At 26.8% G+C, this 12,887-nt stretch overlaps 1 protein-coding gene across 4 annotated transcripts in view; it reads right to left on the bottom strand.

The window, feature by feature from the left end:
- Positions 1–5,940: 5,940 nt before the first annotated feature.
- Positions 5,941–12,887, bottom strand: part of LOC105249384 (sodium-independent sulfate anion transporter) — a 16,916-nt gene continuing 9,969 nt past the window's right edge. For all 4 annotated transcript variants that reach the window (XM_011254808.3, XM_011254815.2, XM_020026959.2 and 1 more), the window contains 7 exons: positions 12,723–12,887; positions 11,888–12,197; positions 11,144–11,446; positions 9,556–9,790; positions 8,968–9,200; positions 6,412–6,496; positions 5,941–6,263 (listed from right to left, as the gene is read on the bottom strand). The exon at positions 12,723–12,887 is cut by the window's right edge and continues 114 nt beyond it. In XM_011254808.3, the coding sequence (XP_011253110.1) occupies positions 6,453–6,496; positions 8,968–9,200; positions 9,556–9,790; positions 11,144–11,446; positions 11,888–12,197; positions 12,723–12,887 (1,290 nt within the window). In that variant the 3' untranslated portion in view covers positions 5,941–6,263; positions 6,412–6,452. The remainder of the gene's footprint in view (positions 6,264–6,411; positions 6,497–8,967; positions 9,201–9,555; positions 9,791–11,143; positions 11,447–11,887; positions 12,198–12,722) is intronic.

Raw genomic sequence — 12,887 nt, 5'->3', positions numbered from 1 at the left:
CGACCGCCGCATCGATCCGAGCACCCTCTACCACCCGCCGTTGTGATTGGTTACGTTATGCGTTGCTCGTGCGCCTGCGCGTGCACCTACAGTCGAAAGGGCGCGTTTGGAATTTGGAGGCCGCGGATGCGATTCCATCTGTCTCTTTATTAAACTGCGATAGATTCGACCGACGGATGAGAAGCTTTGGTGCCGGTAAGTAGTGATATGAAATATATATATATATATATATAGTGTTTGCTGGTATCTAGATAAAATTATCTAGATAATCATCTAGATAAAGAAATGGATCATCTTTATCTTTAACTAGATGAAGAAATACAAAGTATCTTTATCTTTATCTTAGATGAAAAATATATGTCATCTTATCTAAAAATTGTCTAAGATGACGTTTTCATTATGCAAAAAAGTTTTCCAGGCAAGCTTCTAAAAATCTATCTAAAATATCTAAAATATATTTTTTATATTATTATTATTAATATATTATAAATATATTATTATTATATTATTAATATATTATAAATATATTATAAATATATTATAAATATAAATAATAAATAAATATTTATCATATCATTTATATACCTTTTTACTATTATTTAAATATTTTTTAGGAAAAGAGAAAGAATATGTGTTTATGATTTTAATATCCCATTTATAATCTGCGTCACATTTTTTACAAATATTTATAGTCTTCTAAAATAAACAAAAATATCTAGATAATTATCCAGATTATCGCAATAATTATCTCATCTTTCATCTAGATTAAGTAAAAGCAAAATCATCTTTATCTCATTTAAAATAAATTTACGGATTTTTATCTTTATCTTTATCTAGATAATTTTGAAATTATCTACAGCAAACACTATATATATATATGTATATAATTTTACATATTTACTTGAAAGAAGGCAAGAATAAGTTGCATTGAAATATTAATCCTACATACACAATTACCATATACGTTCCTATCCTTAATTTCTGGCAATATAATATATATAATATATATATTGTATATACAGGGTGGGCCATTTTAAGTGATCCACTCAAATATTTCGGAAAATAATGAAAAATCAAAAAAATGTTTCAGATAAAAGTTGTATAGCTTGAAGGGGGCCATCAGATAGTGGCAATGATTTGACCTTGGAGAGTCATTTGAAGATGACGTAAAGGTAACCTTCAATTTCTTAAATGGAACTCCCTACTTTTTATTACATATTCGTGTAGCTTATCTCGAGAGAGTTTTCCAAAACACTATAATAAAGTATTTCTTCATTGAGTACTTTTCGAGTTATGAGGCTTGAAATCATTTCTTAATTTTGTATAAACCGTAAAATATCTAGTAAAATATTCATTTTTCGATTATCTTGCTTTAATACTTTTATGTACAAAATAATGAGAGAAATCAATTGATGTAAAAAAAACACATAGTTGTTTCAAAGAAAAAATATGGAATTGTTAATTGCAAATTACATATTTTTTCTTAGAAACAACTATGTGTTTTCTTTACACCAATTGATTCCTCTCATTATTTTGTACATAAAAGTATGAAGGTAAGATAATCGAAAAATGAATGGTTTACTAGATATTTTATGGTTTATGTAAAATTAAGAAATTATTTCAAGCCTTATAACTCAAAAAGTACTTAATAAAAAGGTACTTAATTATAGTGTTTTGGAAAGCTCTCGAGATAAGCTACAAGAATATGCAATGAAAAATAGGGGTTCCCATTTAAGATTTCAAACTTGTCCCCCCTCACCGCCCAGGGAGAGGGGTAAGGGGGCTGATTTTAACGTCATTGTACATCCCCCTCGAAATGACGAAATTTTGATTCTAACCATTTTTTCGTAGTGTGCTTATTTTTCGAGTTATTTGGCTGCCTAAGTTAAAATGGGTCGCCTTGTATATATATATATATATATATATATATATATATATATATATAAATATATATATATATAAAATTACTGTAAAAGGAAAAAATATATATATACAGGGTGTTCCAGACCACCCGTCCACACCTTTTAAAATGAAAATGAGTGGCTTTTATCAAGAATCGCGAACAATTTAAAAAAAAAATCGGATATTATATATATTCTAAATAAATCGCTCTATCAATTGATGATATTTTCAACTTTTGATTCCAATCGGAAATACGCCATCCGGAAGTTAAATCTTTTTAAGGGAACATAGTACTTTTTATTACAGATTTGAATTGTACGTGAAAAAATAAGAAACTTTTATATCAAACGTTTTTTCTGAAAGTGCCTCCGTCAATCTCAAAATTAAAGTTCATTATTTTATCACAGTTACTTTCAAGGTCAATTTTATATTCGGAATCAATGTTAAAAATTATATTTAATATTAAATAATTTAATTAAACATTATATTTAATTTAAATTTTATATCACTTTTATATATTTATATTTTATACACGTAATTGTTTCGGAGAAAAAATATGTAATTTGCAATTAATAATTACATATTTTTTCTCAAAAATAACTATGTTTTTTCTTTACACCAATCGATTTCTCATATTATTTTGTACATAAATTTATTAAGGTAAGATAATCGAAAAATGAATATTTTACTAGATATTTTATGGTTTATATAAAATTAAGATATTTTAAGCCTCATAACTCGAAAAGTACTCAATGAAAAAATATTTTATTATAATGCTTTGAAAAGCTCTTGAGGCAAGCTACAAGAATATGCTAAAGTATATAGGGTGTCCTTTTTAAAAAGTTGGAGGTGACCTTCACGTGATCTTCAGATGACTCTTCAAGATCAAATTAATGGCACCATCTTATGTCCCCCTTCAAGCCATATAACTTTCGTCTGAACATTTTTCGATTTAATGCAGTGTTTCTGAGATATTCGCGTGTACTGATTAAAATGATCTACCTTGTATATATATATATATATATATATATATATATATATATATATATATTACAATAGTTATAATAAATCAAATAATTTATTTGATTTATTATTTTTGCTTAAATTAAAATTTGTTTAAATTTTTGTAATTGTTTTGATAATAATAAGTTATGAATCATAACATATTAATTAATTAACAAATAGATAATTGTCACATTTTTTGAAGAAAATTCTTATTTTAAAGACTGAGACTAAGATACTCTTCAATTTTTTGCTACTTTGCTGGTTGAAATAAGTATCAGAAGAAAGTATTCGTGCAGATTACAACGGTGTAAATTTTGTAATGCATGGATCGTTTCAGAGAAAATGGACTTTTAAAGTTCCAAATCTGCCACTTACTATTTTTCATCCCCACTGACCAGCGTAATGTTAATTTTTTTGCCCATTTTTTCTGAAACAGCATGCATCACAAAATTTATAATTAACTCAATTTTTTTCTTTCCGTTCGACCATCAAATTAAGTGGCAAAAAATTGATGAGCATCGCCTATAGCCATTTGGCCGCAGTCTTTGAAATTATTTTAATTGCAGTTTATTAAATAATATGCTTTATATTTTTAAGTTTATTAAATTTATTTAGTTTATTAAATAATGTACCACGTAAGAAAACAAATAGCATACATTTTATATAATAATATTCTAAAAATAGAATTATAGAAGGGGTATTTGAATACCCCCCTATTAACTTAAATGCACAAATTAGCACGATTTTGATTGTAACTCTTTAAAGAAAACTCGAAACACAATTTTGTCATTCTTTATTTTCGACTTATTTTGACTTTATCAATTCATTCTCTAGAGATACATGATTTATACATTCTACAGGGTGAATCATTGTAAGTTATCGACGCCAATAATTTTCTTATTTTTGATTGTAGAAACAAATATTTCAGACAAACTAACAATAAAACATTTGTTTCTACAATCAAAAATAAGAAAGTTATTGAGATGAGTAATTTAAAATGACTCACCCTGTATACATATAATTCGCAACAAAATTCAAAATAGAGTTTTATTAATAATTTTATTCATATGTTTAAATGTTTATTTTTTTATTTATATTTACGTGTTTTATATATATTTAATATGTTTAAAAACATTTTCTATATTATATTATATTATATATAAAATTAATAAACAGAATTTTATCGTCTTTAATTTATAATTTAATAATAAGGAATTTGGCTCAAAACAAAATAAACCAAAATTGAATCAAAGTTGGCATAAGAGCTACAGAGCGGTAGTTGAGATGCAGGGGAAAAATAACACTTCCTTCTTATTGATTGTTATTTATTTCAAATCTAAACACTACATAAATAACGAACATTTCGTTTTTTGATCATTCTTCAGCGCGATTAATAATATAAAAATAAATTATTGCATTGTAAAAAAAGGAGGAAAATTTATCTCCTCCTCGACGCGCGGGTAACGGGAAACTGTATCGCGCGGAGATCTAGCAAGCCTTGCTTCCAAAAGTTCATCAAATGTATTAAAATTATATGTCTGTATGCGCGACGCTCAAATGCGTCATCGATCTCATTTCATAAAACGGTGACACAAAAGAGGTTTATAATCTGACTAAAACTTCGTACGGATTTATTATGATACAAATTTTTGCCTATAGTCGCACATCGGCTAATGTGTGGTGGAACAATGTCATTATTTATACAGTTCTTTAAGAACTTGATCTGCAAATTTATTTTAACAATCTTCTTCTGGACATTGATCTATCTCTTGAGTACGTCAACCGCGTGGAATCTGTTAAGCCATACTTCCAATTATCAATTTTAAACATAAAAAGAATTCACATATAATGTCGGTATTTAATTTTTTACTTGATCTGTTGAATCTGCTACGATTCTACACAGCAAATTTTAATATATTTGATGAACTTTTGGAAGCAGCAGGCTTGCTAGAGCTCTGTGCGATGCAATTTTGTGTTACTCGCGCGATTAGGAAGAGATAAATTTTCCTCCTTTTTTTACAATGCAATAGTTTGTTTTTATATTATTAATCGCGTTGAAGAAGGATCAAAAGACAATCCGAAACATTCGTTATTTATGTAGTGTTTAGATTTGAAATAAACAACAATCAATTAGAAGGAAGTGTTGTTTCTTCCCCTGCGTCTTAACTACTGCATTGTGACTCTTATGCCAATTTTGATTTAATTTTTATTTAATTTATAAATAATTATATATAAATTTATATAGGAATTTATATATAATAGTAAATTTTAAGAAAGAAATTAATGGAAAGATAAGAATAAAATAAGAATAAAAATATAAGAACTTTTTTAAAAAGCTTCTTCTAAATCATCTATAAATCATAACAAAATTCAAGGCAAAATTTTATTTATCAATTTTATGTGCAATGTAATATAAAATATAAAATATATTTTGAAATATGTAAAATAAAAATATAAACATTTAAACATATAACGCATAAAATTATTAATAAAACTCTGCCTTAAATTTTATCGCGAATCGTTATAAATCGCCTGAAATTAGGTATTATTTAACATAAATATGATTTATTTAAAATATTAAGTTTATGCATAATCATATAACACCAACTACGTAAAACTTTCAAGATAAAATTATTATTATTTAAATGGACAATAATATTCCAGTAAAATATGAGTAAAATGATTTTCTGTTATATATTTTTTTGTGAGTACAAACTAATGTAATTTATCGAATGAAAACAATGATCTGTACATTATAAGTAGTATTTATAATATTCTCCAATTCTTGTATACATAATTATATACAATTAATAAGCTAAATAATTATAAACGATGTTTTACACAATCAAAATATGTTATACAAACACAAAATATTTGAATTATGCAAAATTCAATATAATAGCCTTATCTAGTATCTTTATGATAATATAGCATAATATGTGTATAATTACTGTAAAGCAATATATGTGTGTGTATGACAGTTTTTTAATAATTATATATTTCAATTATCAAAGAGAGAAAATGTGTATGTATGTGTATATGTATATGTATGTATCTAATAGTGAAATATTAGCTCATATCATTAGGATTCTTTTTTATAATTTTGATTCAATAATTTTGAAATGCAGTATATATTATTAATTGATTTAGAAAATGACTGTCCGTCTTATGAAGAAATGTGATAAAATAAAGGCCAACAACCTATCGCTAATGTAACCCGCTCTATCGCCTTCTCGATGATAAAAATAATATTCATCAATATCTATATATATATATAAAACTTATACATAGTTTCCCTAGTTAATCTGATTATCGCTTACATCAGAATACATGTACATGAATGCACAAAGGGAGCGCTGTAAATGCATAAAAAATAGTTTGCTATTATTTTCTAAACTTTAAATAATATTATATTATATTACATTTATATATTACATTATATATATTTATACATTACATAATACACTATAATTATTCTAAATAAACAATTAGAACAAATAGCACCTTATAATTTATTGTAGAAATTGTAGCGAACATACATCTTGTTATGGCAGTAGCTCAAGTGATTCACAGCAAATTACAGTTTCATCTAAAAACAAAAAACGATGCAATTAACATTATAAAATTGTCATTATAAAATTAAGATATTATTAGAGACGGCTATATGTATTATTGCACCAATAGAAAGCATAAAATGCTGGCAAATTTATAAAGTCTTTTGATTTTCAACTAAAGTTTTATTAAAATTATGGCATAAAAATGTCAGTTTTTGATGAGCGATAAATAAATTTTTCACGGAAATGATGAATCGATAAAATAATCTTAAACAAAATCATCCGACAGATTTCACCACATCATGTTAGTTAACTTTCAGTTATTAATATTATTATTTAATTATTAATATTATTATTTAATTATTAACATTGGTACTTGAAAAAATAAATATTAAAAAAATATGATATACAATTAGATCCAGAATATGTATTGGATTGCAAGTGATTCCAGAATATCTCATCGATTCTAATAAGGCACTGCGAAATTTTTTTAGCAAATTAATCACATTAATGGCAAATATATCCATGAAAAGATTTATATGAAACATGTGAAACACAGCAATTTAGAATACTGCGAGTTATTATATCAATTGTAGCGAACAATTGGTCTTTACAATTGTTATACAATAGAAACAGTATGGTGTACGTTCGAAGTGTAATATCAGCATGAGACAGAGGGTAATTCTCTAGGGGAAAAAAGGGAAAAATCGTCATAAGTGATTCGATATGCGCATACGTAATGGTATAGGTCGTGTAAATGCCCATGATGTTCGATCGTAACTGCATATATAGTCGCAATGCAAAATCCCTCCCAGTATGAGTCTGTCGAGAACTATGGATGTAACGTCTTTCGCGACGACTTGAAAAAGTTTCTTCGACCGAATGCGAAATTCCTATTGATCCCTCGAGGAGCTATTTTTGTATTTATTTTTCTTCTTTCTTCTTAAAAGAAAGTAACGGACATAAATTCACAAATGTGTGTTTCCCGAACGTCACGTCGCGTCACATTCGAATCTGTTGATACGGAAATTTCCGGATATACATTAACAACTCCGAATAATCACCGGGCGTATCCTCTTTAAAAGCGTAGAGGCTTGTAAATTTGCAGACTCGCGCACGCATAGCACGTCGAAAAACAAGGAAAATTTTAAAGCGTTATTTTCTGTTTTGTTTCATCGAATATCGGAAAGAGAAAACTACCGTTCGTAAATTTGCAAACTGATACTGGTCATTGCATTCATTTTAATAGAGCAAAAATAAAACAAAAAAACCTGTACTAAAACTGAACATAAAAAAATTTTTTATTATCGACAAGAATCTCAAAAACAAATCATTTGTATAATATTAAATAATATTAGAATTTGTCTTAACTTTGAAAAAATACAAAAGTATTTTGCTTTTTTTATCTGTTTTACATATTTTATTTATATTATTTATATATATTATTTATATTTTGTTTTTACATATTTTAATTACATTATACACTTATTTATTTTTAATAAAATAGAAAATAGAAACATTAATTCAGGATAAATGTACAGGTTCCAAAAGTCCCGGACCGGTCGAATATTTCATAAACTATTGCACTTAAATGCACTTTAGAAAGAAATGTTTCAGACAAAAGTTGTATGGCTTGAAGGGGGCCATCAGATAGTGGCAATGATTTGACCTTGGAGAATCATTTGACGTATAGGTCACCTTCAATTTCTTAAATAGAACCCTCTATTTTTTATTACATATTCGTGTTTTATCTCGAGAGCTTTCCAAAACACTATAATAAAGTATTTCTTCATTGAATACTTTTTGAGTTAAGAAGCTTGAAATCATTTCTTAATTTTGCATAAACCATAAAATATCTAGTAAAATATTCATTTTTCGATTATCTTACCTTAATACTTTTATGTACAAAATAATGGGAGGAATCAATTGGTATAAAGAAAACACATAGTTGTTTTTAAAAAAAATATGTAATTGTTAATTGCAAATTACATATTTTTTTCTTAAAAACAACTATGTTTTTTCTTTACACCAATTGATTCCTCTCATTATTTTGTACATAAAAGTATTATGGTAAGATAATAGAGAAATGAATATTTTACAAGATATTTTACGGTTTATGTAAAATTAAGAAATGATTTCAAGCCTCATAATTCGGAAAGTGCTTAATGAAAACTAACTTAATTATAGTGTTTTGGAAAGCTCTCGACGTAAGCTACCAAAATATTTAATAAAAAATAGGGAGTTCTATTTAAGAAATTGACGGTGATCTTTACGTGACTTTCAAATGACTTTTCTATGTCAAATCATTGCCACTATTTGATGGCGTCCTTTAAGCCATACAACTTTTGTCTGAAACATTTTTTTCTAAAGTGCATAGTTTATGAAATATTCGACCGGTCCGGGACTTTTGGGACACCCTGTATATCAAAGAAAATATTTATATTGTAAACCGAAGTCTATTTATAAACAAGCAATTGAAAAAGAAATTGTGAGAATCTGAAATTACCTTTAAATAGCTGTATTATGCTGTCAGACGATTTACAATAGGCCGCGAGTGATGGATCGTAACATATCAACGTCTGCTTCGCATCCTCACTCCAATTCCAAAAAATAAGCTTCTGATTTCGCGTTGCAAGATCCGATACGAGTAGCGCCAAGTTTTTTGCGACTGTGGTATCAATCCTAAGTACATTACGACCGTCCACTATCACAGGCAAGTTTTCTGATTTCTTGTCGCACCTAAACATGCAAATCGAAAATACATACCTCCCTGATACACACACGTGGCGTTGATTTGTGATAAAATTTGCAAGTAATTTTTTAACGAGAATATTTTGAGGTTCCAAGTTTTCAAGATATAATCATTCAAATTATAGAAATATAAATTTCTGAGGAATAATATTTTCTTTATTGTGTTAAACTTTGTTTTATTTGTCATTATTGTTAAACATTTGTCAAGATACTTAATTAGTTATTAATTATAAATTTTAAAATTTCACGCAATTTCACAAAATTTTTGCGCATCTCCGAAAGACATAGTATATGTATAAGCGCATACGAATCGTTTCTTACTCGAATTTGCGGCGGAACTTACCACGACATTACTCGTTCTCGTAGATACTCCGCGGCTGGGAAACTCAGAGATTGCTTGGGAGATACGAAAAGCATGGTCAAACCATCGACGATCCGCTCTTCGATCAATAGTCCGGGCCGGGCCGCGAAATAGAGTAAGAGAATTAGATTTACCGCAATCCCGGCGATCATACCATACTCCAAACCGACCACCAAGCAACATAATAACGTCACCGTCAATGGTACCAAATCGATTTCTGTTCAACGCCAGAGAACGAAGAAGATGTAGAGGAACTAGATTAATCTTCAGATATAATTTATAACGAGCTATATTTAATGCTTTGTGATCTGATATTGTATACCGTTTCATCTTACATTATATTCTTGACAACACTATGAGATTTAATGTATAATTACAATTAAACAGTTATATCTAAGAAAAAAATTATGAATTTACTTTTTTTATTTATACAGTTAAACCCTCTATTTTTCCATTATTTTTTATGATTTAAAATGTAAAATTTTTCTTAAATTTTCAAATTTATTAATAATAAAATGAATAATAAAATGAATAATAAAATTAATAATAAAAAAAAATAAAATTAATAATAAAATTAATAATAAAATTAGTAATAAAATTAATAATAAAAAAATAATAAAATTAATAACAAAATTAATAATAAAATTAAATTTCAATATTTCTTAATCGGTTCAGAATGGGCATATTTGGTAACTCAAATATTCTGAGAACAGATTAACATTTTTCAATGAATCCTCTTAACCAGGATTTAAGGCTATACATTTTGATATCATGATCCTACTTCTGACTTGCATTTTCAGAATCGCATTCGCTTATTTTACAGTCATCTAATAAAATCCGAAAATTTTTTCTTTGTATGTTGTCATTGTTGAGAAAAGATAAAATTTTTGACAATAGAATAAAAGTAATAGAGAAAAGAAATTCATTAATTTCATTATTAAAAAGAATTAAATATAAAAATGTCTCCTATTTCTAGTTTTTCTAAAATTATTTATGATACTGAGTTTAATTTGAAACTGAGACCAAGGATTATTTAGATTCTGATACATTATGGATACATTTTTGAGTAATGGATAGTTTGTGATTATTTCTAGTCAAAAGAATGGAATTTTAAAATGCAATAATTCGAGCTCTGTATTATTAATTATTTTGAGATTCTATAAAAAACATATTTTTAGTACAATAAAACTATTATTTCGAATAAAAATTTTTCTTTAAAAAATTAATCTTGAAAAGATTAATAATAAAATAAATTGAGTTGCGCATAAAATTGTATTTTAAAAAATTCTATTTAAAAAAAAAGCTTTTATGATCATTTTTTGTCCGAAATAAAAAAAATACAGGTTTGTATGCTCATTTAAATATGATCTCAAAAAATTCTATTTTCGCACATCAAGCTATTGTTACAAACTAAAAAGCCAATTATTATAAACCAATATTTATTATTGCTCGTCAAATTATAAAATAAAATATTGAAAAATATCTCGAACGAGAAAAATCGAAATATATAAATATTGGCCGTATAATTCGGGAAAATATTTATTTATAAATAATCAGTACGAAGACTTACTTTTTGTTCTCCAAAGAATGATAAAAATGTGTATCTCGAACATAGAAAACATGGCGATTATAATGACCGCAGCTAGAGTAGCTTTGGGAATAAATTTGAAAGTGGATGTCAAGAGGCCACATGCCAAAAGCACCAAACTGCCCGTAATTACACCGCCCATCGGCGTTTTGACACCGGATGCGTTGTTGACAGTGGTACGAGTAAAACTTCCGGTTACAGGCAACGATCTTACAAAACTGCCGAATATATTACAGAGCCCAAGCGCTAACATTTCTTGATTAGCGTCGACAGTCTTTCCCTTCGCTGAAAATTAATCACAGATTTTTAAACTTATCACAAAATTTTGCTGAATATAATATTGAAGAGTATAATGCAAGAATAATACAAGATAACTTTATACAGTCTATTCTTAAATTTATTTTAAATATAACGTTACATATAAAATGGATATTAGAAATTGTATAAATGTACTATATTCTTGTATTAAAGCTTTAAATTCATAATTCATAAGTACTTTTTAAATTATAGCAAGATGATTAATTAATTATTATAGTTTGAATGTTATATTAACAAAAGAGATGGTTGAAATAATTTTATTAAAGCCGTATATTTTAAGATTAAAACTAATTAAAGTGTTTTTTGAAGAGAGAAAGATCCACTGACATCGACATTTTTATACTACACGTATATCAAAATTAATAAAAAGTTGGATCTCTTTAAGAGTGACCAATAAAGTTTACTTACCAAATGCCTTAGCGATAGCGATACTTTCCAAAATGCCGATTAGTGGTATTGAGAGGAGACTGCTACCAAATTCTTTGATCAACATCACAAAAGTATACGTATGATTTCCGTTTATGACGGTGAATGGAGGTAAGGAAAACGGTGGCAAGCCTTCCGTTATATTGCCCGTAATTTGAAAAGGCTTAATTTCGTAAGAGAATAATATGTAGGCAATAAGAGTTCCAACTATCACAACTATAGCGTTTCTGGCCAACGAAATTAGCCACATGAATTTTTCAAAAAAACTTCCCGACTTCTTACCAGGTAGTTTCTAAATTTTCAAATATTTTATTGTATTAATTATATCTTTAATCTCATTGAAATAGGTAGACTACATCAAAAGTAACATATTTTATTAAATTATAAAAATATTTTGTAATATGTAATTTATATTTTATTCTATTAAATACATATAAAATAAAATTTTTTATAAATAGTTAATCCTGATAGCTAAAATTTTTCCTTAAAATCTGTATAAATTGTAGTTAATGGATTAGCTATTCAAAAAATTTTATTTTATATTTATTTAATGGAATAAAATTTATAATTGAAATTCATATATAATTTAAATTTGTATTTCATATATATTTATACATATAAAAAATTGTTTACATATTAAAAATTATAAAGCATCATATACCCGATATTAACAATTCGTTAAATAAAGTTCTTAAATTTTGTTAATAAAAAAATATTAATAATTTAAAAAGCCATTGATTAAGAAAACGTTAATTAATTTAAAAAAATATTTCCTCTAAAACGAATCCTTGATAACCAAAAATATAATTAATTATACCTTTAGAAGAATCAGCACTATCATCGAACACCCTCCTAACACAGTATCCCAAAGTTGAATTTTATTTATTTTATTGATGATCTGTGAAATAGCATCGATGAAAGATTCGCTGCGCCCTTTTATGCCCAACAAGGTACCTAATTGAGAAGTACCGATAATAATCGC

Source organism: Camponotus floridanus, unplaced genomic scaffold (genome assembly GCF_003227725.1).
Source record: "Camponotus floridanus strain SB8 unplaced genomic scaffold, Cflo_v7.5 scaffold18, whole genome shotgun sequence".
In the NCBI taxonomy this organism is placed as follows: Eukaryota; Metazoa; Arthropoda; class Insecta; order Hymenoptera; family Formicidae; genus Camponotus; species Camponotus floridanus.
This window is presented reverse-complemented; position numbering and strand designations above follow the sequence as displayed.